At 41.1% G+C, this 27,955-nt stretch overlaps 1 protein-coding gene across 1 annotated transcript; it reads left to right on the forward strand.

Moving 5' to 3' along the window:
- Positions 1 to 27,955, forward strand: LOC308524579 (interferon-induced very large GTPase 1-like). The gene is made up of 4 exons (XM_081099127.1): positions 1 to 161; positions 451 to 586; positions 5,544 to 5,748; positions 20,491 to 27,955. The coding sequence occupies exon 4, from the start codon at positions 20,493 to 20,495 to the stop codon at positions 27,051 to 27,053; it is 6,561 nt and encodes a 2,186-aa protein (XP_080955253.1). The 5' UTR covers positions 1 to 161; positions 451 to 586; positions 5,544 to 5,748; positions 20,491 to 20,492; the 3' UTR covers positions 27,054 to 27,955.

Raw genomic sequence — 27,955 nt, forward strand, 5'->3', positions numbered from 1 at the left:
ATCCTTCTTGGTGTATAAATTCAGGCACCTCAACCACAGCAGAGCCTAAATCTCAGCTGGAGGTCAGAGTCAGCAGCTTACCAGGCTCTGGGAAGGAACCTCCTCTCCATGCAGGGCTCTCTGGAGTGATCTGAAGACAGGAGCAGACCTCAAGGAGACAGGTAAGTGAAGAAGGAGGAAATGGGGGGACAGAGACAGACTCAAGAACTAAAATAGAAAGAAAAATTTATGGAAATAGCCATAGGGAAGAGTGAGAGAAACAGCAGATTAAGACATGCTAGGAACATGACATGAATCTGGCACAGTCTTTCTTTCAAAAACACACACAGAAAACAGCTCCACATCTGGGTAAAAGGGAGTAAACTATTCAACAGACAATGAAACAATTTGGCAATCTGTATTATCAAATAAAAATAATCTAGACAAGTCAAAAGAAACTTCTTTTGACAGGATTATTGCAGTAAGGGAAGGAGACTATTGCGATGTGGAAAACAACCCAGCCATAGAGCTGCAAGCATCTCACAGGCCACGAAGAAAGGAACTGTCTTCACAGGAAGGATCAACACGGTTCTACTGGAAAGAACAGGTGAGGAGGGAGTGGGGTAAAAGGGAACATTTCACCCTGAGGTTTGCTCACTCTTAGGCAGGATCTATAAGGGACGGTTGTTGGCTGGATCAGCAGGAGGGTGGGTGAAAGTTCAGGGGACAGGAGAAAGGAGGGAAGCTGAATTAAGGTTTACTTGCAAGCAGTTTATTATGATTGATCAGTGGAGAAAAGAGCTCAGTTCATCTTTATTGAGACAAAAAATCATGATTAAATGGTCTGTGTCTGGCCTCATTATAAGTGAGAAGGGACATGGGTGAGTCTTATCTCTAAGTCATAAGGGTCAGGGAGCTTCTCTGCAGTAAGCCAAGTGTTAGGGGAAATCCCCAAAGTCTAAATTCAGGTTTGATTCTAAAGAACTGACCTGTAGCCTTATTCAAGTTCATTAGAGCTTTAATAGGAGAAACTTACATCCATGGGCAAAGCAGCTGCTTGCTCCCAGTGGTGGCTGGCAGGGAATAAATCCACACCCTGCAAGGACAGGGTCTCTTCTCCATAGGGGTTAACAGTGAAAGCATATGGTGGGTATCACATAGGTCACCAGAAAGAACAATGCATTTCCAAGTTAACAGATAACACCCACACTCTGTACCTTCATTAACCTCCTTCCTGGAGACATGACCTTTCTCTTTGGGTGGCATTCCAGCTTTCTGGGTCATCAGCAAACCTGAGGCTACAGAGTTAAACAGTGACAGAAGGTTAAACAGAGAGTCCAACATGTTCCAGACCCTTTACTGCTGGAGACATATTACACCCCCTTCTTTCCTTCCAGTTTTGTTGACTGGTCTAATAATCAAATTGACAGAAAACAGATTAACAGGAGAAAACCAAATATAATTATGTATATACAGAAGCCCTCAAACACATGAAAATTCAAAGGCAGTCAGGCAATTGAGGCCCATACACCATCCTGAGCTAAGGAGAAGGGTGTAGGAGTCTGGAGCTTCAAGGGGGAGAAAGACAATTCACAGAATGATAAGAGCAAGTGTTTGGTTAAAAAACGTTTACTGTGCCATGCAGATAAGTCTTTTTGACATATTAATGTATCTCTAGTGATAGCTCTCTTCCTGGTATAGGTCCCTTCTGTAATTCTTCTAGCAGTTAAAAGAGAGGTTAAAAGCTTTTCCTGAGTTGGCTGGGTCTTAATTGCCTTCAGCTCAAAACAATGCACTTACCAAAGTGCCACATGTATTCTGTATCCTCTCAATATACAGGATTAAGACAACTGTGAGGCTGAGGAAGGATGGCAGAGTGTAGAGTCTAAGAGAAGAAACTGAGCTAGAAAGTAGGAAGAAGAAAAAGAGTGGTTGTGTAGGAACTGGGTTGTGGCCAGATTATGACAGGCCTTGAGGGCCATGGCCAAGTAATGTGATGATATCCTAAACCAATGAAGAGTTTTCAAAATTTTTTAAATAAATGACTTAAGTGTGAGTCTCAGGATACAATTTCCACAATGGACCACAATAGGGAGAGAGATAACAGATTCAACAGCTTTTCATAAAAATAAGTCAAATAAATAGGACAAACTAATGCCGAATGTTCAATAAGTATCCTACAGGAACTTATTTAGAGGGAGAAATGAGAAAAATGGGATTCCAAGACATTAAATGTGCCTCCATCACCATTTCCCCCATCAGTAGTGGATGGATACCCCGTAAAGGCTAGAGCCAGGAAATTTGGATGAGTTTCTAATTCAATAAGCCATTCTACATCCTTATCCAACATGTCCAAAGAGCATCTCCAAATACAAAGGGGATAATAATGTTATTAGACAGGGACGGGCATGGATGGCCTGGAGCAGGTCTGCCTCAAGCCAGCCAGTATTGTGTGGGTTCTTGCCTTTGTATAGAAAAGATTTCACAACATGAGTCCAGGTGATTTTCAGAGTATGCTTATTAAAGCTGGGGATTGTGAAACACAGGAAGAACTTAGGGTAGAAGAAGCAACAGGAGAGAGCCTAGGCCAGCCGTGGGCAAACTACGACCCGTGGGCCGAATCTGGCCCATTTGAAATGAATAAAACTAAAAAAAAAACAAGACCGTACCCTTTTATGTAATGATGTTTACTTTGAATTTATATTAGTTCACACAAACACTCCATCCATGCTTTTGTTCCGGCCCTCCGGTCCAGTTTAAGAACCCATTGTGGCCCTCGAGTCAAAAAGTTTGCCCACCCCTGGTCTAGGCCCTAGATAGTGCTCTCCTTTCACTCCCTAGAAACATAGGAAAGAAGTGAACCAAGGTGGGCTGCTCTTAGCTCACTGGGAAGTCAGGATGAGCTGCCGCTGCCCTATTCTCTCCTGGCTGCAAGTCTTGTGGGGACCCTTAGAGTTTAGGGGTAAGAGACATGGGCATGCTCTAGAGCAGCGGTTCTCAACCTGTGGGTTGCGACCCCTTTGGGGGTCAAACAACCCTTTCACAGGGGTGGCCTAAGACCATCCTGCATATCAGATATTTACATTACGATTCATAACAGTAGCAACATTACAGTTATAAAGTGGCAATGAAAATAATTTTATGGCCGAAACGGGTTTGGCTCAGTGGATAGAGCGTCAGCCTGCGGACTGAGAGGTCCCAGGTTCGATTCCGGTCAAGGGCATGTACCTGGGTTGCGGGCACGTCCCCGATGGGGGATGTGCAAGAGGCAGCTGATCGATGTTTCTCTCTCATCGATGTTTCTAACTCTCTCTGTCTCTCTCCCTTCCTCTCTGTGAAAAATCAATAAAATATATTAAAAAAAAAAAAAAAGAAAGAAAATAATTTTATGGTTGGATCACAACATGAGGAACTGTATTTAAAGGGCCAGAAGGTTGAGAACCACTGCTCTAGAGAGAACCCACAGTGAATCTTTCTCCTAGACATTTTCTCTCTCTCTCTCTCTCTCTCTCTCTCTCTCTCTCTCTCTCTCTCTCTCTCTCTCTCTCTCTTATCCAAGGGCAAAAATATTATGGGAGGGTTTCAGCAGAATATTCATCAGTTTCCAGATGCATTTTTAATGTACTGAGTTTGGGAACATTCTTTGATCATTACTTTTATCTTGTGTCTGTCTGGCTTTTATGGGGTTTTTGTCCTTTGTTCCCCTAACTTCATTTGTCCTTGGGTTTAACTGGCACAAATGGCATTAATTGGGTCTCTGTTCTCTATTTCTCAGACCAGGGTGATTTAAACTATGTATCTCTGGTTAGGGAGGAGAGGTATGAACCATTTTCCTTCAACTGTATGGGGAAGACAAGCTCTTGCCATTCACAACCTAGTTGTAATTTGTTCAAATTGTTTGTCCTTGTTTAATTTTCTTGTTTTGGTTTCCCTATCCCACTAGCCCAAGAATGTTCTTAGCTTCTTATTATCCTGCCACAACAGATAAGTCTTTCTGATTTTTTTTTAAAAATGTGGGGTTTTTTAGAAGGCACAGATGTAGAGGCAAACCAAAAAAATTGTTTAATTTTTTATTGGGATATAATTGACATATAATATTATATTAGTTTCTGTTGTTCAACATATCAATTTCATATATGCATATAACAAAATGATCACCACAGTAAGGCTACTTAATATCCATCACCACAATAGTTACAACATTTTTCTTGTGATCAGAACTTTTAGGGTTTTACTCTCTTAGCAACTTTGAAATATATACAGTAATGCACTATTGTCAACTAGAGTCACCATGCTGTACATTACATATTCAGGATTCATTCATGTTATCACTGCAAGTTAGTATCGTTTGATCTCCTTTATCCATTTGACCCCCACAGCCTCCACCCCTAGAAACTACCAATCTGTTCTCTGTGAGTGCCTTTGTTTTTGTTTCTGTTTGTTTGTTTTAGTTTTCACATACAAGTGAGATCATACCTGTCCTCTGACTGACTTACCTCACTTAGCATAATGCCTTCCAGGTTCATCCATGTTGTGTTAAATGGCAAGATTTCCTTCTTTTTATGGTTGAACTAGAGGTCCAGTGCACCCAATTCATGCACTGGTGGTGGTGGTGGTGGGGGGTGTCCCTCAGCCCAGCCTGCACCTTCGCCAATCTGGGACCCCTCGTTATATATCCCTCTCACAATCCGGGACTGCTGGCTCCTAACCACTCGCCTGCCTGGCTGCCTGATTGCCCCTAACAACTCTGGCTGCCAACCTGATCTCCCCCTTAATGCTCCCCTGCTAGCCTGATTGGCAACTAACCGCTCCCCTGCCAGCATATTGACACATTTGAAAAAAGATCAATGAGTGTGAGTCAATTAGATTGAAAATCATGATGATGCCATATCTGATTGTAAGGACAGAGGAGAGAGAAGAGTCGAACATGACTCTGTTTGGGGCCTGAGACAAGAGTTAGATGGGAATTGGATTAGTGTGTTAGAGGATAAAAAGAGGAGGTTTGGGAAGAAGGTGGGTGCAATTTGGGATGCATTTATTTATATCCCCCCCCCCCCCCGCATGGCCCCTGCTGGTGAGAGCCACATCTCTGTCTGAGGCTGGCACTGAAGGGGTTTCATTCCCTTGGGCCTCCAGGGATTGAACCTTCTTCATTCGCCTCGATGATCCACACATTCCCTCCAAGCACTTGAATGCTCCTGGTCCAAGGTCCAGTTCAGTTCCTTTCTGTCCTCAAAACAATGCCTCCTGCTTCAACTGCAGGTTAGGAATTAACTACTAATCCCTAGATACACAAGGACAAAAATAGACAAAACTGTGGGAAGGGAAAAATTATCCCCCTGCTCTCTGACTTCAGAATACTTCAGGTAAAGTCCCAGAGTCTCACTAGCCTGAAAGCAAATTAGAATATGGGGTTACATTCATTTCAGGAATGTCATGTCTAATGTGAGCACATATCCCATATAAATGGGCTCTATGAACCCCCACTGAAAGGTCTCATAGAAGATGGTATCATGTGAGTTCTTCTATTTGACTTAAAATATAAGTTTTTATTTTTTTTCTAGAGGCCCAGTGTATGAAGTTTGTGCACTGGGGGTGTGGGGTCCCTCAGCCTGGCCTGCACCCTCTTGCAGTCCAGGAGCAGGAGCGGGCCTAAGCCGTCAGTCAGACATCCTCAGTGGTGCTGCAGAGGTGGGAGAGGCTCCAGCCACTGCTGCTACATTCACCAGCCGTGAGCCCTGTTTCTGGTTGAGCATCTGCCCCCTGGTGGTAAGTGAACATCATAGCAACTGGTCGTTCCTCTGTTTGGTTGATTTGCATATTACCCTTTTATTATATAGGATTATAGGATCTTAATCTCATTGAGAAATAACTTATGCACAATCAAATGCACCCATTTAAGGTATACATTTGATGAATTTTGCCTAGTTGAAACCATCAAAACCTTGAAACCATTCCCACCATTAAGATACAAAACACTTTCATCATGCCAAAGAATGCCTAGTGCTCTTTTGCTATTTCTGCCTCCCTCTGCCAGTCCCCAGGCAACCACTGCTATGCCTTTTGTTGCAATAAATTCTTTAGTATTTTTATAAAAATGGAATAATACACTCATGTATTATTTTATTGATGGCTTCTTTCACTTGGCATACTAATTTTTATATTCAACCAGGTTGCTGCATGCATAAGCAGTTATCTACTTTTATTGTTGAGTAGTATGTCATTGTATATATCATATTTTATTTATGTGTTTACCTATTTGGGGAATGTCCAGTTTAAACAATTATGGGGGAAAGCTGCTATTAATATCTTCTCCCAAATCTCTTATGGACATATATTTTTCTTTTTCATGGGTAGATACCTGGAAGTGATATATCTGAGTTGTATGGCAGGTGCATATTTAACTATTTAAGAAATTGTCAAACACCTTTTAAAGTGGTTACCAGTAAGTGTATGAGATTTTTAGTGGGTCTACATCCTCCCTGACATTTTACATTGTCAGTCTTTTTAATGTAAGGCATCCTAAGTAGTTACCGCATTGCAGTTTTGTGTTTCCATAATGACTAATGATGTTGACCATTTTTTCATGTGTTTGTTGACCATTTAATATCTTCTTTTATGAATTGTCAGTTCAAACTTTTTTGCTCCTTTTTTATTGCATTCTCTTACATATTAGAGAACAAAGGTAGTTATGTAATCGGAATACCAGTCCTTTTTCCAGATATAAGTATTACAAATATTTTATTTCACTCTTTAGTCTGGCTTTTACTTTTTTTTTCCTTTTTTTTAGTTGTTGACATATTACAAATGGCCTCCATTTTCTACCTCTTTGCCCACCTCCACCCAGGCCCCGCCACCCCTCCCCTGACCTTCACCACTCTGTTGTCTGTGTCCTGGGCTATGTATATATGTTCTTTGGCTACTCTCTCCACCTTCTTTTATCCAGATCTCCTCATGCCCATCCCCTCTGACCTCTGTCAGACTCTCCCATGTATCCATGTCTCTGGTTCTATTTTGCTCATCTGTATATTTTATTCATTGATTCTACATATTACTGAGATCCTATGGTATTTGTCTTTCCCTGACTGGCCTATTTAACTTAGCATATTAATCACCAGGTCCATCCATGATGTTATAGGGGTAAGAGTTTCTTCTTTCTTTATAGGGGTGTAATACTCCATTGTGTAATTGTAACACTACTCTTTTATTCATTCATTTACTGATGGGCACTTGGGCTGTTTCCAAATCTTGGCTATTGTAAATATCACTTCCAGGAGTATAGGAGTGCATATATTCTTTCTAATGGGTGTTTTGGTATTCTTAGGATGTATATACCCAGAAGTGGGATTGCTGGGTTAAAAGGCAGCTCCATTTTTAATTTTTTGAGAAAACTCCATACTATTTTTTTAGAAAACTTATACATTTTTTGAGAGTGGTTGCACCAGTCTACATTCCCACCAGCTGTACACAAGGATTCCCTTTTCTCCACAATCTTTCCAACACTTGGTGTTTGTTTATTTATTGACTAGATGCCCAGTGCACAAAACTTGTGCATGGGTGGGGGGAAGGGGTCTCCTCAGGTCAGCCTGCACCATCTTCAATCCGGGACCCCTTGGGGGGATGTCTGACTGCTGGTTTAGGCCTGATATGGCCTAAACAGGCAGTCAGACATCCCTCTCACAATCTGGAACTGCTGGCCTTTAACTGCTCACCTGCCTGCCTGCCTGATCACCCCTAACTGCCCTCCCTGAAGTCTGATCACCCCAAACTGCCTCTGCCTGCTGGCCTGGTCACCCCCAATTGCCCCCCCCCCCCGCTGGCCTTGTTGCCCCCAACTGTCCCTGCCTGCTGGCCCAGTCACCCCCAACTGCCCCCCATCCACTGGCCTTGTCACCCCCAACTGTCCCCCTCCCCCCGTCTGCCTGGTCGCCCCACACAGCCTGCTGTTCAGTTGTTACTGTGATGACATCCCAGACAATTTGCAGATTCCTCTATTATTAGCATAGATGATAAATTCTGGCATGTATGAGGTGATAGTTCATTCTAGATTTAATTGGCATCTCTCTCGTGATTGGTGTCGCTTAGCCTTTTTTCATATATCTATTGGTCATCTTTATGTCTTCTTTAGTGAAGTGTCTATTTAGTTCCTTTACCCATTTTTCAATTTGACTATTTGTCTTTCTTGTTTTGAGTTGTATAAGTTCTTTATATATATCAGAAATTAACCCCTTATCTGATGTATCATTGGCAAATATGTTCTCCCATACAGTGGGTTCCCTTTTCATTTTGTTGATGTTTGTGTGTGTGTGTATTTTGTGACTTTTCTTTTTTTCTATGCAGAAGTTTTTAGTTTGATATAGTTCCATTTATTTATTTTTCCCTTTGTTTTCCTTGTTCTAGAAGATATATTGGTAAAATTATTACTACTCAAGATGCCTGAGATTTTATTTCCTATGTTTTCTTCTAAGAGTTTTATGTCTTGGTGACTTACATTTAAGTCTTTTATCCATTTTGAGTTCATTTTTATGTATGGCATATGTTGGTGGTCTAGTGTCATTTTTTTGCATGTACCTGTCCAATTTTCTCAGCATCATTTATAGTATATTAAAGAGACTGTGTTTATTCCATTATATGCTCTTGCTTCCTTTTTTGAATATTAATTCACCATAAAGGCATGAGTTGCTTTCTGGGTTCTCTGTCTTCTCCATTGAATTATATGCTTATTCTTATATTAGTACCAGCCTGTTTTGATTACAATAGATTTGCAGTATAGTTTGATATCTGCTATTGTGATTCCTCCAACTTTGTTCTTTCTGAAGATTGCTGATGCTATTCAAGGACTTTTTAAATTTTTGGAACATTTGTTCTAGATGTATGAAATATGGCATTGGTATTTTAACGGGAATTGTGTCTAATCTATAGATTGCTTTGGGTAGTATGAACATTTTAATGATGTTAATTCTTCCTATCCATGAACATGGTATATGCTTCCACTTGTTTGTATCTGTCTCCATTTCTTTCTTCAATATCGTATAGTTTTTTGAATATAGCTCTTTTACCTCCTTGTTAATTTATTCCTATGAATCTTATTTTTTTGGTTACAATTTTATTAGTTATAAGTCTATTCAGTTTTATTTTTATTTTTCCTGATTCAGTTTTTGAATATCATATGTGTACAGGAATTTGTCCATTTCACCCAGGCTGTCCAAGATGTGGGTATGTAGTTGTTCATAGTATTTTCTTACAATCCTTTCTATTTCTGTCACTTTTCCTCTTTGATTTGTGATTTTATGTATTTGGGTCTTCTCTCTTTTTTTCTTGATGAGTCTGGCTAAAGGTCCATCAAACTTGTTTATCTTTTCAAAGAACTAGCTCTTGGTTTCACAGATTTTTGTTTTGTTGTATTTTTCAGTCTCTGTGTCATCTATTTCCACTCTGATGTTATTATATCTTCCTTTTTACTTACTCTGGGCTTTGTTTGTTGTTCTTGCCTACTTCTTTTGGGTGTAAGGGTGAAAATGTTTATTTGAGATTTTACTTGCTTCTTGAGGTAGGCCTGTAATGCTATGAACTTTCTTCTCAGGACTATTTTAGCTGTGTCCCATAGATTTGGGTTTGTGGTGTGCTCATTTGTTGCCAGGTAATTATTTTTTTTCCTTGATATAATTGGTAACCCATCCATTGCTTAACAACATGCTATTTAGCTTCCATGTGTTTGAATATTTTCGACGTTTCTTTTTTTAAATTATGTTTTTACTGATTTTTAGAGAGAGAGGGAGGTAGAGGGATACAGGCATAGACACATCATGAATCAGCTGCCCTCTGCATGCCTCCTACTGAGGATCGAGCCCGCATCCCTGGAATCAAACTGGTGACTTCCTGGTTTAAATGCCAACACTCAACCATTGAGCTACACAGGCCAGGCTGACGTTTTTATTGTAGTTAATTTCCAGTTTCATGCCTTTATGATCCACAAAGATAATTGATACGATTTTAATCACCTTGAGTTTGTTAAGACTTATTTTTATTCTAACCTGGCCTATTTTTGAGAATGTTCCATGTGCCCTTGAAAATGATATATATTCTGCTGCTTTGGAATGAAATGTTCTATAAATATCAAGTAAGTCCATCTGACATATTGAGTCAATTAAGGTGTCTGTTGCCTTTTTGATTTTTTGTCTGGAAGATCTATCCAGTGATGTCAGAGGGTTGTTAAAATCTCCTCCTATGATTGTATTGATTTCAATCTCTCCCTTAAAGTCCACCAAGAGTTTTTTTTATATATATTTAGGTGCTCCTATATTGGGTGCATATATGTTTACGGCGGTTACATTTTCTTGGTGGATTGATCAGTTTAGTATTATATAGTTACAGTCTTTGTCTCTTTAAAAAAATATATTTTAATTGATTTCAGAGACAAACGGAGAGGGAGAGAGAAATAGAAACATCAATAATGAAAGAGATCATTGATGCCCTCCTGCATGCTCCCTACTGGGGATTGAGCCTGCAACCTGGGCATATGCCTTGACTGGGAATGGAACCGTGACCTCCTAGTTCATAGGTCGATACTCAACCACTGAGCTATGCCGGCTGAACTCCCCCTGTTTTAAATTGCACGAGAATTTCAGAATGAGTACACAAGAAATACATTTAAAAAAAAAAATCAGGTGAGCCAAACAAAAATCATAAAATAAAACCCATCTTGAGATAATCGATGTTAAATTGGCTGTACATCCTTCCTATGAGATTTTTTTCTTGTGAGATCTTTTAAAAATTAAAGTGGGATCAGTCCATATTTGGTCTTCAGGATCCTTTTCCACTGAAGAGTATATGGCAAGCCTCCTTCCAAGCAGATGATAGGGCAGGTGGCTGTGGTGCCACTGATCTAAAAGGTACTGCGCTCTCATCCCCAAATCCCAGAAATCTAAACACTGCGAAGAACTTCTCGGTGCACACATATCTGCATGTATATCCAGCTGTCTACGTGGAATAGGCTGGGGTCAAGGGAGGGAACTTAGAAAGGGCTTCTGTGCACCTCTAAAGCGTTGTATGTAACGGGGCGACATTCTCGAGGCTCAGCAGCTGCTGAAGCCTGGAAAGTTGCCCAGAGAGCCAACTGCTTTGGTCTCTGGTCTTCACCCCAGCTCCTTGCAACAACACCTATTTGTGCCTCAGTTTCCTTATTAGTTAAAAAGCTCAGGTAGAGAAAGACCCCACCCTAAGTACTACCCTTCCACACCCTCCCTGGGGTGGCACTTTGACTTCCCCCAGGAGCAAGGGCTGAGAGCGGCCAAACCTCTTTTCTGAAAGGGTAGAGGTTCCCACCTGGTGTGTGATGATCCTGGAGCATGTGGCCACATGCTAGGGTGGGTCAACACATAAAGGATCCCCCAGAGCCCTCCAATCCTGGGCATGCCAAGCTGCCTCACACCTCCAGGGCCTTTGCATGTGCTGTGTACTCTGCCGAGAAGGCTCTCCTACATGCCTCCTTTGTCACTTCTCTCTCTCCTTATGACAACTTCAAAACACAGTTTATATATCCCCCTCCTTCAGGAAGCCTTCCTGACTCCTTGGTCAGTCAAATGTCCCTTTTCTGTACTCCAAAGGCCCCAGTCACTGGCTACCAACGTTATCTATTCACCTGTTGGGTCTCCCTACTTAACTCAGCTCTTGAAAGGTCAAGCCCATGTCTGGCTCCCAGCTACAACTTCAGAACCCAACGGGGAGCCTGGTACACAGACACCAAATAAATGTTTGCTGGATAAAGGGCCCATTGAATGTCACCATCAGGGCCTTCTTAGGAAATCCATCTAGAGTCAATAGAGCGCTTTTTGACTGTGTGACCTTGGACATGACCTCTCTTCCTGTGCCTCCCCAAGAGCCTCACTTTCCCCAGACAATCTCCACACTCCCTGCCAGCTCTGCTGCTCTCCTTCCATAATCCTCTCTTCACTGCCATGCCTAGGACTACTCCCATGGGGCGGGTGACAGGAAGGATGGTGCTTACAGATGTCTATTCCTGACACCTTACTTTCTGCCCAGGCCTAAGCCAAGCCCCCAGACACACTCCCCCAAACTGCATTCCCACTGTCAGCAGGCTCTCAGCCCCCAGGGATGCTGCTCTTGCTCAAGTCCAGAAGCCAGCAGCGGGCCTGATCACCCAGGCCAAGAACCAGGAGGCCCAGAGGGTCTGTGTCCAGGAGGCTGGGGGCCCCACCACGGGATATGTTTACAGTTTTGAGTAAAATAGCAACTCCCAAGGCTATTTTGAAAACCTATTTGCAGTTTGGATCTCTCCCTTTTTATTCCAAGTGACTGGGCCCCACAGGTAAATGCAAGGCACTGTGGGTCTGAAGCTCCATGTAATCTCCCTGTCAAAGTCAGATCCTCACGCACTGCTCACCCAGCAGCCCTGGGGCCAATGCCTTGGATCCAAGTTTCCCTAATCATCTGCAGCCCAAGAGTTGGCACACCCCATCCTGGGTGTAAACCAAAGCTCTGCAGCCTTGAGCAAGTCACCTCTCCAGGTCTCGGTCTTCTCATCTGTGTCATGGGTGAGAAGGACCCCACCTGAGCTAACTGAGGACAGGCAAGCATAGGCAGGCTCCATGTGTGTGGGGAAATTTCACAGAACATGGAAATGGGATCCTGGGATGTGGAAAGGGACGCTCAGAAGTCCAGGCCATTTTAAATGAGAAGTCTGAAGCTCAGAGAGGAAAGTGATGTGTCCAAGGTCACACCTTCAGCAGCAACAGAGCGAGGACAGGAGCCCATGTGTGTCCTGCCATTGGTAAGGAGGATACTCCTGAGTAACCTTCAGGGAGGAAGGAGGGGAGAGTGACAAGGACTCAGGAAAACAATGAATTACACGTGAGGCTTATGCAACTGAGGATGGGTCACAGTCAGCACTGCCTGCATGTGCGGACCCTGATTGTCATAAATGGCCCAGAGCTGCAGGCACAGCGGGACAAATTGCCATTGCCTGCTCCAAGAGAGGGATTAGTGGCTACACACAGCTTGAGGGGACAGACTCATTACTTAGTACCAGCCTCCTGTTGTCATGTGGGCCCTGGCATTCAACTTGCCGTGAACCAGTGGGGCAGGCACAGGGGCGCCCCAACACACACACACACACACACACACACACACACACACACACGCATGCACACACATACATACAGCATTCCTCCTACCTGACCATGTGGCTGGAGTCCCACTCTTAGAGTGGAGATAAGTCAGCGTCCTGCAGAGAGGAGGGGGAATGAAATGCAGCTGACGTCCAGAGACCTTTCTGTGATAGTACAGCCCCTGGAAAAGTACTGTATTGGAGCCCCTCTTTTCTTCACCCTCATTCTGCTGATGGGGAAACTAAGGCTTGAAGAGGTCAAGCAACTCGTGTAGGGTGATGCAATCATAATAGTTAACATCATGAAGTGTTAGCATTGATAGGTACCATTAGTTCATTTAACCCTCACAACAACCTTATGAGGTGGGTACTATTACTATGCCCATTTTACAGATGGGGAAAGAGGCCCAGGGAAGTGAAGCAAGGTGTGCAGGTAACAGAGCTTGACAATGTAAAGCCAGAAACTCCATACTGTTTTCCATAATGGCTATACTCTCTGCATTCCCACCAGCAGTGTGTGAGGGTTCCCTTTTCTCCACATCCTCATCATCACTTGTTTGTTGATTTATTGATGGTAGCCATTCTGGCAGGTGTGAGGTGATACCTCATTATAGTTTTAATTTGCATCTCTCTGATGATCAGTGACTGTAATTTTTCATGTCTCTGCCATCTGTATGCCCGCTTTGGAGAAGTGTCTATTAAGATCCCTTGCCCATTTTCAAATGGGATTGTTTCTCTTCCTTTTGTTATTTTGTATAAGTTCCTTTTATATTTTCGATATTAACCCTTTATCAGATGTATCATTGCCAAATATGTTCTCCCATACAGTGGGCTCCCTTTTCTTTTTGTTGATGGTTTCTTTTGCTATGCAGAAGGTATTTATTTTGATGTAGTCCCATTTGTTTATTTTTCTCCTTAGTTTCCTTTGCCCTAGGACAGTGATGGCGAACCTATGACACTTTTTTTGGTTGATTTTTCTTTGTTAAATGGCATTTAAATATATAAAATAAATATCAAAAATATAAGTCTTTGTTTTACTATGGTTGCAAATATCAAAAAATTTCTATATGTGACACGGCACCAGAGTTAAGTTAGGGTTTTTCAAAATGCTGACACACCGAGCTCAAAAGGTTCGCCATCACTGCCCTAGGAGATGTATCCATAAACATATTGCTACAAGAGATGTCTGAGTTTTTGCTGCCTGTGAGTTCTTCTCGGATTGTAATGAGAGGAACTTACATGTATTTTATCCATTTTTGAGTCTATTCTTGTGTATGGGGTAAGTTGGTGGTCTGGTTTCATTTTTTTGCATGTATTCCAACACTATTTAATGAAGATACTCTCTTGACTCCATTATATGCTCTTGCCTTCTTTGTCAAATATTAATTGATCATAATGGCTTGGGTCAATTTCTTGGGTATCTTTTCTGTTCCATTGATCTATATGTCTGTTCTTGTGCCACTACCAGGCTGTTTTGATTACAGTGGCATTGTAGTATAACTTGAAATCTGGTATTGTGATTCCTCCAACTTTGTTTTTCTTTCTCAAGATTGCTGCAGCTATTTGGGGATTTTTTGTTTGTTTGTTTGTTTGTTTCATATAAATTTTTGGAGTATTTGTCCTAGATCTGTTAAATATGCTGTTGGTATTTTGATAGGGATTGCAATGAGTCTGTATATTGCGTTTGGTAGTATGGACATTTTAATGATGTTAATTTTACCAATCCACGAACATGGTATATTATTCCACTTGTTTATATCTTTTTCTATCTATTTTTTTTAACATCCTTAGTTTTCCAAGTACAGCTCTTCTGCCTCCTTGGTTAAGCTTATTTTATTCCTAAGTATCTTAATTTTTTTTGCTGCAATGGTAAATGGGATTGTTTGTTTAGTTTCTATTTCTGAGAATTCATTATTGGTGTATAAAAAAGCCATCAATTTTTGGGTATTGATTTTTGTATCCTGCTACATTGCAAAATTAATTTATTAAATCTAGTAGTAGTTTTCTGGTGGAATCTTTAGGGTTTTCTATGTACAATATCATGTTGTCTGTGAATAATGAGAGTTTTACTTTCTCCTTTCCACTTTGGATGCCTTTTATTTCTTTTTCTTGTCTGATTGCTGTGACTAGCACTTCCTGTACTATATTGAATAAGAGTGGTGAAAATGGATATGCCTGTCTTGTTCCTGTTCTTAGGGGAAATAGTTTTACTTCTTGCCCATTGAATATGATGTTTTCTGTAGGTTTGTCACATATGGCCTTTATAATGTTGAGATATGCTCCCTGTATTCCCACTTTGCTGAGAGTTTTTATGAAAAAATGGGTGTTGGATTTTGTCAAATGCTTTTTTTGCATCTATTGATATGATCATGTGATTTTTGTCTTTCAATTTGTTCATGTGATGTATCACATTTATTGATTTGTGAATATTGTACCAGCCTTGCATCCCTGGAATAAATCCCACTTGGTCATGGTGTATGATATTTTTGATATATTGCTGGATTCGATTTGCTAGAATTTTGCTGAGGATTTTAGTGTCTATGTTCATCAGGGATATTGGCCCGTAGTTCTCTTTCTTTGTCATGTCTTTATCTGTTTTGGAGATGGGGATAATACTGGCATCATAAAAAGAGCTTGGAAGTGTCCCTTCATTTTGGATTTTTTGGAATAGTTTGAGCAGGATAGGTGTTAGTTCTTCTTTGAATGTTTCATAAAACTCCCCTGTGAAGCCATCCAGTTCAGGGTTTTTGTTTGCTGGGAATTTTTGTTTTTTAATTACTGCTTCTATTTCCTCAGTTGTTATTGGCATTTTCAGGTTTTCTGATTCTTCCTGATTCAGTTTGGGACATTGTATTTTTTCTAGGAATTTGTCCATTTCATCCACATTGTCTACCTTGTTGGAATATAGTTGTTCATAGTATTTTCTTACAATCCTTTGTATTTCTACGGTGTCAGAGTTTACTTCTTTGCTTTTGTTTCTGATTTTATTTATTTAGGTCTCTCTTTCTTTCTGGATGAGTCTGGCTAATGGTTCATCAATCTTGTTTATCTTTTAAAAGAACCAGCTCTTGGTTTCATTGATTTTTTTGTATTGTTATTTTAGTCTCTATGTCATTTATTTCTGCTGTAATCTTTAATATTTCCTTCCTTCCTTTTCTTGTTGTTCCCTTTCTAATTCTTTAAGTTGTAAGGTTGAATAGTTTATTATTAGTTTTTCTTATTTTTTGAGGAAGGCCTATCGTGCTATGAACTTCCCTCTCAGGACTGCTTTTGATGTGTCCCAGAGATTTGGGGTTGTTGTGTGTTCATTTTAATTTTTTTTCCAGGTAATTATTTTATTTTCTGGATTTTATTGTTGAATAACATGCTATTTAACCTCCGTGTGCTTAAATGTTTTTGAGTGTTTATACTGTAGTTGATTTCTATTTTCATTTCTTGTGATCTGTTTCATATGATTTCAATTTTCTTGCACTTATAGAGATTTTTTTTCTGTCCTAACATGTGGTCTATCTTTGTGAATGATCCATGTGCACTTGAGAAGAATGTATATTTTGCAGCTTTGGGGTGAAATGTTCTTTTGAACCATCTAATCCAGTATGTCATTTAGAGTCACTGTTTCCTTGCTAAATTTTGTCTGGAAGATCTATCCAGTGAAGTCAGTGAGGTGTTAAAGTCCCATACTATGACCATACTGTTATCTATCTCTCTTTTAAAGTCCTCTAGAATATATATATTCTAGAGGCCCAATGCATGAAATTCATGCAAGGGGCTTGGCCCTCGCAGCCCTGGCTGCATCTGGAAGGTCGTCCAGACAGCTGGCCGGAAGGATGTCCAGACGGTCATTCTGCTGTTTGATCTAATTAGCATATTAGCTCTTTATTATATAGGATATATATATATATATATATATATATATATATATATATATATATATAGTGTGTATATATTTACTAGGGATATATCTTCTTGTTAGATTGACCCCTTTAGTATTATGTAGTGACCTTTGTTGTCTGTCATGATGGCCTTCATTTTGAAGTACATTTTGTCAGATGTAAGTATTGCTACACCAGCTTTTTTTGTTTCCATTTGCATGGAAACTTTTTTGCATCCCTTCACTCTCATCCTGTGTGAATCTTTTGTTATGAGGTGGGTCTATTGTAGACAGCATATAGTTGGGTCATGTTTTTGTATCCATTCAGATACCCTATGTCTTTTGATTGAAGCATTTAATCCATTTACACCTAAGGTTATTATTGATAGGTACTTATTTATTGCCATTTTAATTCTGTATGCCTATGTTTCTCTCTCTATTTCCTCTTCTCATTACAGGAGTCTCTTTAGCATTTCTTGCAATGTTCGTTTGCTGCTGATAAATTCCTTTGGTCTTTTGTCTGAGAAGCTCTTTATTTCACTATCTATTTCTAATTATAGCCTTACTCAATATAGTAATCTTGGTTTCAGATCCTTGCTTTCCATTATATTGAGTATTTCATGCCATTCTCTTCTGGCCTATAGAGATTCTGATAGAGAAATCAGCTGACAGCCTTATGGGAGCTCCTTTGTAGTAACAGTTTGCTTTTCTCTTGCTGCCTTTAAGATTTTCTCTTTGTCTTTATTTTTGGCACTTTAAGTATTGCGTGTCTGTACATGGGCTTGTTTAAGTTCTTCTTCCTTGGGACTCTCTGTTCCTTCTGAACTTGTATGACTTTTAACTTCACCAGGTTAGGCGAGTTTTCTGCCATTATTTCTTCAAACACATTCTCTATCTCTTGCTCACTTTCTTCCCCTTCTGGCACACCTATTATGCAAATATTGTTACGTTTTATGTTTCCCACAGCTCCCTTACACTGTCCTCCTATTTTTTGTTTTTTCTTTTTGGTTCTCTGATTGCAGGATTTTTTCTACCCTATCTTCTAATTAGTAATGCGATTCTCAGCTTCCCCTAATCTGCTGTGTATTCCTTCCATTGTGTTCTTTATTGGTGCTATGTCTTTCTTCATAGTTACTATATAATTTCTCAATCTGTTGAGTGTCTTTGCCATCATTATCCTGAACTCCACGTTTGATAAATTTATTTTTTAAAATTTTCATAAGTTTGTTATCTCCATTTCATTTAGCTCTTCTTTTGGAGAATTCTCTTGTTCTTTCATTTGGGTGTTGTTGTTTTTGTCTCCCCATTTTGGCTGCCTGTTTGGGTTTGTGCCTATGTATTAGGTAAATCTGCCATGGCTCCCAATTTCTAGTTCAGGACAGTGTCAAATGCTGTCAAATGCTGTTTCTGACTAATTAGAATGGCAAAGACTCAAAGCCTCCAGAGACCCACCTCTGCCTGCAGACTGATTAGATTCAGTCTTGAGTAGTTTAAGACAGTTGTCCACAGGTGGGCCAGAGGTTTTCCAACAAGACAGGACAATTGCTTCTGCCCAGAGGCTAATTGTTATTCTCAGTCTCTTAATGGGCCTCAGGAATTCCACAGGGTGGGGGGAAGGGATTTTCCAATTGGGTGAGGTAACTGTCCTCCTCCAAGGCAAAAACTTCCTGGATAGTAAATATCTGTCTGAGAAAGATGTCCTCCACAGCATGAGGAAATGACTCAGCTCAGGAAACCAGGGTGTCTGCCCTCAAAGCTCTAACTCCAGAGCCCCAAACCCTGGCTTCTCTTCACACAACTCCAGTCCACTCTGTACTCCCTCTGCCAGAGCCTAAGGATGCACACAAAAGTTTTGTGTTGGCACTTTAAAAGGTTGCCTGCATTTCTAGCTATTTCTCCCTGGCAGACAGCAACCATGCTGCTTTACACAGCCAGATGTTACGTGGACACCTTTCTCAGTTCAGTTCTCACCTTTCTCTCTGCTGGGGTTTCCAGCTTGTGGTTTAGACCCCAGAGTTTTCAGTGGCACCCCTCACAGTTGAGATATCTCTCTGGAACTTCAGCTGCTGTCTGTGGGAAGCCAACCATCCATCTCATGTCTGTGCCCTTCTTACTGGTCTCTATGCAGTCTCCACTTTCTGGCCTTGGTTATCACGGTTTTCTCCACAAGAGTCTTCATTTGATAATTCAAGATGGTGTGTGGTTTTTTGTTTGTTTGTTTGTTTGTTTTTTGTTCTTGTCTTTTAGATGTAATCCATTTTGGTACTGGAAGCATTTCTGTGTAGCATCCACTTGCTCCACCGCCATTTTTAATGTCTAATTGTGTCTTGTTATATTAGATCATCTAGTTACTTTGTGCCTTTTGCTTGATGAATTCTGTCTGTTTAGATTTAGAGAAATTATTAATATGTAAGAACTGATATTGCCATCTTATTCATTGCTCTCTAGTTTTTTTATTTTTTTCCTTCTCTTTCTGCCGACCTTTGTAAATTGGTGATTTTCTGCATTTATTTTACTTCATTTTTATTGTTGACATTATTACTGTTGTCCTCCATCTCCCCCCACACACACACTTTGCAAACCTCCACCCAGCCCTTCCCCCTCATTCCTATGGCCACCATTCCACTGTTGTCTGTGTTCATGGGATATATATATATATATATATATATATATATATATATATATATTCTTTCAATAATCTCCTCACCTTCTTTCATCCAGTACCCCCACCATAGTGTGATAGTTTTTTAAAAACCTGGGGTGGGGTAAGGGCTGGGTAGATGGAGGCAAAGGGATAAAATGGGGAACATATGTAATAATATCAACAATTTTAAAAGACAGGAGAGTTGCCCTAGCTGGTTTGGCTCAGGGGATAGAGAGTCAGCCTGAGAACTGAAAGATCCCAGGTTCAATTCCAGTCAAGGGCCCATGCCCGGGTTGTGGGCTCGATCCCCAGTGGGGGTCTGCAGAAGGCAGACAATCAATGATTTTCATTGCTGTTTCTAACTCTCTCTCTCCCTTCCTCTCTGAAATAATTAACAATATTTTTAAAAAAAATAAAATACAGGAGAGTACATGAATATCATTAAATGGCATAAGAAGTGACAGAGACAAGTAGGAAAAATTTCAACACAGGTTTGATAGAAACAACATGAGGAATAATAATTGGTGGTATCCCTCTTGTCTTTAAAATAAATATCAAGCTACCAAAGTATGTACATTTTCAAATGGCAACCTTCACACAATGCTCTCCCTTTTGGAATACAAAGTGCCAAAATCCAGACTATTAAGTTGCAACTCACCTGGCAACTAAATAGCTGTACATGTTGAGAACACCCACAAAGATATCTTGTACACACACACGCACACACTGAAAAAATTTAAACAATAATACACTTGTTGGAACAATGAAAGAAATGGAGGAGAAAGCCTCAAAGACTTGCATGTTGATACTGCCAAATTTTTTGACATGTGGATGACACTTCCAAGAACTAACTGTCTTTTCTGTCCACAGCCATGGACCCATCAAAGTGCCCCTCTGATGAGCCCCTTCTCAAAGGGAAAAGAAGGCAAGACCTCCAAGAGATGCTGAGAGAAGTAGGACTGGAAATTGAGTACTGGTTGCCAAAGCTACAGAAACACCTTGGTGTGAGCTGTGCCCAGGCCTTACAACACGTAGAAGAAAGAGAACTCCAGAAACTCAAATCCCAGGCAAAACATTCCTGGGAGAAAAGGGCTCTGGAGAAGCTACTCAAGCTGTCACACTCACCTAGCCTTTCAGAGTTACAGGAGTCTCAGGGGAAAATGATAAAGAAAAAGAAGAAGAAGGAAAAGCAAATGTGGAAGGAGCGAAGATATTTCAAATCAGAAGAGAGGCAGCAACAACAAGAAGAGGCAGTGAGGGGGGGAAAGACAGACCTGAGGTGGGCAATGGAGCTCCCCAATAAGAATAGGCGACCCCCCGAAAAATCCCTGCAAGACGTCATGGAAAACATGGAGGGAAAACTCAACCTCAATGAGAGGACACTGTCTCACAGGCAAAACCTCCCAGATAGAAATCTGGTGAGATGGGCATCTGGAGGGCTGGCCCTGCAGGGAATTTACAAAACCAACTCCCACAGGAGCCTTCTGGAGAAGAGAGAAGAGTTACTCAGTGTCCCCCAGGAGTTCTTACTCTTTGGCCCTGAGCATGGCACACGAATGGGAACCTGGGAATTTACATCTTCTCAAGCAGAATCCATGTCCACCAAGATGATAGAGAAGCTGGGGTTCGGTGTAACTGCATCAGCCAAGGGCGGAGGTTGGGGACTTTGCTTGGAAGCTGATATGGACCACAGCAAACATTCAGAATCCAAGGAAACCCGACAGTCACATCCTGAGCACTCCTATTTCTGCTCTACCAAGTTCAGCTATGTCCCACTTGCCTCCTGCCACTTTCCCATGGATCAGCTCCAGTTTTCCAAGGCTGCTCTCCAGGAACTGAAATGCATTGATGACCTTCTGTGTGAGCCTGCAGATCCAGACAGACTCCCCTTGCTAAGGGGCAGGACTGAAGCTTTTTTCCACAGGTTTGGTTCTCATGCTAACCAGGGCCCTTTGCACTTTGGAGGAATCTACTGGTGGAAAGCCACTTCAGAGGGTTTCCAGAGTGAGCAGCTGCAACAAGTAAAGGAACAGTCAGCAGAGATCCTATACAGGTTCATAAAGGGAAGCTACAGTGGCTTTGGAGTGAAAGTTGCTGCAGGTGTGGATGGGCCAGACTCTCGTTCAGAAACAGCCGCCCAAAGCACAACCTTCCAAAATCTCCAAACCAAAGTCCAATTATCTGTGGCTCAGACAGGCGGCCCACCAGAAGCAAATGGCTTTCTTGAGTGGAAAGCAGGCCTAGTTGCCAGTAATCAAACCTGGAGTGTCATTGACCGGGGCCTTCAGCTGGTGCCGGTTTGGGACATCATCCTCTCCAACCACAGAAGTGACTTTAAGGATCCATGTCAGGTAGCTAGCTTACTGAAGGGTAGCTACATTGCTCTGACTGGTATCTCTGCCCAGACCCAGGATGGAGAAGACTTACTGAGTGTTGAAAAGGAGGCTAGGATTTTCCTAGAGGATGTGAAATCTTGGGAGGTATCTGATCCTAAAAGCCAGCTTAAAAAACTGATAAATTTCATGCAAATGTTGAGTCAAAAAATAAAAAGTTATGATGCTTGGGTTAACATATGCCTCACAGACTGGGGTCTGCAGAATTTTCTGATAAACACTGTTAACTTTTGCAAAAAGTCTTCCATCTATGTAACTAAGTTTATTAAATCTCAGTTGTGCACCCTTTTGGATCCTCACATCTACAGAGTGAATAATTTTCCTCAGGCTCATTCCATCATGAAGTGGCTCTTCCAGTCAGAGTCAGACCAGGAGCCTATGAACATCACCCAGTTATCTGAACTAATTAAAATCTTAAAGGAAACCAAGAATGACCTCATGGAAGTGGAGGTGAAATCTGAGCCTGCTGAAAAAGTGGAGGAAGCTCAGAGAAAGGCTTCTTGTGAGGTCGGTTTGTCTCTTGGCTGCTTCTTGAATTACCTCCAAGAAACAGAGCAGCCAGACACACATCTCTTGATACTTTGCATTGCAGCTGGTGCAGGATATCATGTGGTAAACAATAAGTTTAAGTGTCCTCTTGGGTTTCATGAGTTAGACTTCCTACTGGATGCAATGCAAACTGCACAAGATAAATACCAGGAACTCAAAAATATTTGCACCTACAGAGCTCAGGCATTCCTGGTGCTCACAGGTCTTACAGCTACCAGTGGACTCACAGATGTTTCCCCGGAGGAAAAAATACAACGTTTGGTATTAATAAACCATCAACTGGGCCAATATTTATCAAAAGAAGTTGCACATGTCCTCTCCAAATCCGGAGCAGATCATGATTGGAAAAACCTAGAGGAAGACTTGAGATTGCTCATTGATGGTAATTATGAAGGCACCATCTCCTCTTTGCAAATAGATGAGATAGGAAAAAACTTGCAAAGTAAGTTCCCTAAAAAGAAACTATCCTATGAACCACATGATAATGGAAATGCCAAATGGGAAGTCACAGAAGATACAGCCTTTCTGAGATTACTACAGAGTCTAGGACTAAAACATTACTACCCAAAAGGGATGAGCAGAGCTAACTTCCATCTCATCAACAAGATTTCTGTGTACAACACGCAACCAAGCTCTGAAAGGGAGCTTCCTTTCTATTTCTTGCAGAAGCTATTGATGTTGGATTATGGATTGAGATATCTTGTCTTCAGAGATGGTGAAAATATACATAATCATGTATATCAAAGTGCCTCTAATCATAAAAATGAGACTTTTGATCCATATGAAGACATGTTTGAAGACAGGGATACTCCCAATAATCCTTCACCCTCTAATCCTAAACCCCATATTCACCCTATGGATATTCAGATGGCAATTCTTCACTGTGCAGATGATTTTGCCAGACAGTATATTTTCTCCAAACTTTCCATGTGCCAGTTTGCACTCCCTCTTCTCATACCTAATCCCTGCAGTTCTCAAATTGAATTCTCTCTGTGGTCTCTCAGTCAAATTAGAAGGAGCTGGCAGGAAGCAAGGAAATCACCAAGAAAGGAGAAGGTCAATTACAAGAATAAGCAGATGTGTCAAGTCTCTACCCCCATTGTGTCCTTTATAAGAGTTGGAAATGGCTTCTCTGCTTCCAAATCTCAGATCATGAACTGTCTTCTCAGTAAACGAAAACATGATGTCTTTTTCCACCGACATTGCAGAGGGAGCACCAAAGACTGTCTCTTGATGGGGGGAGTGGTGGAAATCTGCTGGTTCTGTCCTGGGGGGGAAGATGAGGACAGATTTGACAACTGCTTGACCTTCATCAATCTTCATGGAGATGCAAAGGAACATAAGAAGCAACTTACCTTTCTGCAGAAGGTCTCTTCTCTCTTTGTTGTCCTTATGTCAACTTCTGATGACAATAAAGAAAACCAAAAAATTATTCGTGATCTGAGTCAGTCACCAAGACCTTTGATTTGTTTACTTGATAACAAAGAACAAACTGTAGCCAATAATTCTAATGAAAAAGTGATAATTGGAATCAGGAACCGAAATGAAGCAGAATTAACAGAAGAGCTTGTTACTACAATGAGATGTTTGCTGGAGCTCTCAGACACTGCTCTCAGCTTAGAGGAATGTGCAGCAATTGCTCGCAAGCAAGGATTCATTATTGATGAAGACCAGAGAGATTGCAAGGAAGCCAGAGAAAAGGCAGAGGTCCTAATAGCTCTACTGAAAGAAGTGAATATATCGCAGGTAAAGGAAAACTTACTACCCCTTCAGGGACACCTATGGCATCATTGGTGTAAAAAGGACAAAGAACTCTATCATCTAAGAGAAAAAGGGAATCGAAGCATTGAACAACACAAGAGTGAGATTGAGACAGAAAAGCAAAGAATACGGAGGGAACAGTTGAGGAGGGCCTTTCCTCTCAATGACTTGATGCAGTCTGTCCTTGAAATTCTCCAAAATCATTCAGAAACTCCACCCACACACTACTTTTTGCAATGGCTGAGTGTGTTTTTGGACAACCTGACTGCAGGACACTTGGAACAACTGAATGAAAAGAAAAACAATTTGTGGTCACTGATACAAACAGAAAAGCAAAAGGCACCAAAGAGCACTGACCTCCAATGCTGGCAAAGAGAGATAGAAGCTATCTCCACAGAGATTAATAACTGTACCTTTGGAATTGAGCAAATTCTTAGAGAAGTTGGCCAGATCTATGAAGCTCTGGAAGAAGCTTCTGATACAAAACCTATGCCTTATTTCTCCCTTCCCCAGATTGCTGCGGATCTGATGATATCTGGTGTTCCCATTGAACTGATGGACGGGGATGCTTCATATGTGCCTCTAAAGTGGGTGGCAGCTCTTTTTGACAAGGTCTCTGAGAAACTTGGAAACAAACGGCTGTTTGTTCTCTCTGTCCTTGGCCTACAGAGCTCAGGGAAGTCCACCCTGCTGAATGCACTTTTGGGGCTGCAGTTCACGGTCAGTGCTGGGAGGTGTACTCGGGGAGCCTACATGCAGCTCCTGAAGGTGGAGGAGACTTTCACAGAGGAACTGGGTTTTGACTTTGTGCTTGTTGTGGACACAGAAGGCCTTCGTGCCCCAGAACTCAGCAATAAATCCAAAAATCATGACAATGAGTTGGCAACCTTTGTCATTGGACTTGGAAACTTGACTCTGATCAATATTTTTGGGGAAAATCCATCAGAAATGCAAGATATTCTACAAATAGTGGTTCAAGCATTTATGAGGATGAAACAAGTAAAAATCTCCCCAAGTTGCCTTTTTGTCCATCAGAATGTGGGGGAAGTCACAGCTAAAGACCAAACTATGGAAGGAAGAAGGCGGCTAGAGCAGAGACTAGATGAAATGGCCACAACAGCAGCTGAGCAAGAACAGTGCTCAAATGTAACCCGCTTTGGTGATATCATTAAATTTGATATCAATACTGATGTCTTCTACTTTGCTCACCTCTGGGATGGCAATCCCCCAATGGCCCCTCCCAATCCTCGCTACAGCCACAATGTCCAGGATCTGAAAAGCAGAATTCTGATGGCTGCCAAACAGGAGTCTAGGGGAAGCATCATGAAGATCTCAGATGTGAAACTGCGAGTTCAAGATTTGTGGAGAGCCCTGTTGAGTGAGAACTTTATCTTCAGTTTCAGGAACACCAGAGAGGTCATGGCCATGAGCAAATTGGAAACTATGTATAATTCCTGGACCTGGCAGCTGAGGAGTTACGTGCTAGACTTGCAGAACCAGCTCATCAACCAGATTAAGAATGGGAAAATCCAGAAACTCACAGCAAGCAAACTTGAGGCTCCACTTACAGAAAAATATAAAGCCATCCAGCAAGAACTGGAAAAATATTTTAAAGAAGATCCAGAGAGTGAAATAATGATTCAGTGGAAAGCAAGTTTTGAAAATAAACTAATAAATCTTAAAGAGGCACTTATTTTTGAGAGCAAAAATAAACTTGAGGGATATATCCGTTACAAAAAGAATCAAGAAATACTGGATAACAAAAAATCAGGTTATGAAAAGGAATTATTGGAAAAAAGCCAAAAATTGGCTTTAACTGTAAAGGACAAAGAATTGAGTGAGGAAGAGCTGCATGTCAGATTCAATCAACTTTGGGGAAAATGGGTCTGTGCTGTGTCCTCAACTGTCCCTCCCGGCACAGAGCCTAACATTGACGTGGATTCTGAAGACATCCTTTTGGACTATTTTAAACAGGAGACAGACATGGTGAATATACTGAACAAAAAGTCTAGAAAGGAGTTTGAAATCAATTATGAAAAACATGTTAAAATGAGCAAAAGGTTGTACGTATTTACAAGGAACTTAGAAGTACATGATAAAGAGTCCATAAAGAGGACTACTGACCACATTTTTTCAAGATACACTAAAAATATTAAAAACCTTCAGGGGCAACAATGTGATTATGATCCAAGTTATTTCCATGAAATCCTGAACTTAATAGAAGAGGAGGTGAAATCTGCACCCACTAAAGACAGATATACATTTACAAGTAAGTACAAAATTGACTTATCTTTGTGTTTATTCCAAAGAGCATCTGAGAATTTTAAGGAGATGCATAGGGCATTCAGAAGAGCAAATGATCCTGTAAATTATTTGGAAAGCAAGAAAGATGATTTCCTCATGAGTTTTAAGATCTCTTGTCAAGGAGCAACCTCAGTCACAGAATTTGTTGATTTTCTATGGCACAAACTCACTCCTGCCGTCTCCAACACGATTTGGGAAAAAATGGCCCCTAAAATTGCTGGTGACATGCGAGCTACCTGCCCAGCATTCAATGGAAACAGGGCTAACCTGGAAAAACACATTCTTCTCTCCCTGGCAGAAAATGAAAATTTTGATGATTACTGGGAGTACATTCATAATCCCGAATCATTTTTTAAGGATTACATTCAAAACCACATTAAAATATATTGTTTAGACCAGATAAGGAAAAAAATAAGAACTTTTTAAAAAACAAGTATAGGTGACATCCAGAATGCCATCCTCTCAGCTATTCATGAATCCACAGCAATAGCCAAAGATAAAAGCAGCTCTGTGTCTGGGTGGTTAGATTTGTTCTGTGATCAGTTGGGGAGTAAGCTGAACTTTCCACGAAAAGACTTGGTGAGCATTGAACACCAGGAGATTAAAGACATTGAGTTTCTCAAAGAAGCCATGGATAAAGCTTTGGATCCCGCAATGATCACAGTGGAACAGGAGTGCTTGAGTAAGCCTGTGGAAGCCATGGTTCCTGACATCCAGACCATGCTCTCTGAGCATCTCTGTGGCTGCTGGAGACAGTGTCCCTTCTGCGGAGCAATCTGTACAAACACAATCCCTGACCATGACGGGGACCACAGCGTTCCCTTCCACCGTTCTGAAGCTGTCAATGGATGGCACTATATCAAAACAGAAGAGTTCTCCCTTGATTTCTGTACTAGTTCGGTAGCAAGTGATGGAAGATTTATACCGGATAATGATGACACCATTTCATTCCCCTATAAGACCTATCGACAGGCAGGAGGGGAATATGCCACGTGGAGCATCACCCCAGACACATCCACCCAGCCATACTGGAAATGGTTTGTCTGTCACTTCAGATCAAACCTAGAAGAAAAATACCAGAAAAAATTTATAGGTAAAGGTGAAATCCCGGATGCCTGGACCAAAATCACAAAGGAAGATGTGCTTGATGACTTGGAAAATCAATAATAATCAATTCCCACAAAAGAGTACCAGAATCTGAAAGAGAGTCACAGTATTTCAACAATCCTAAAATGCCTCTTCCTCACAATGACAATCTACATTATTTACATTTTTCAAATAAAACATTTAAAAATAAATCATTTATCAATTTCAAGAGTGGGAGATTT

This window comes from Myotis nattereri (genome assembly GCF_964212035.1).
Source record: "Myotis nattereri genome assembly, chromosome: 9".
NCBI lineage: Eukaryota > Metazoa > Chordata > Mammalia > Chiroptera > Vespertilionidae > Myotis > Myotis nattereri.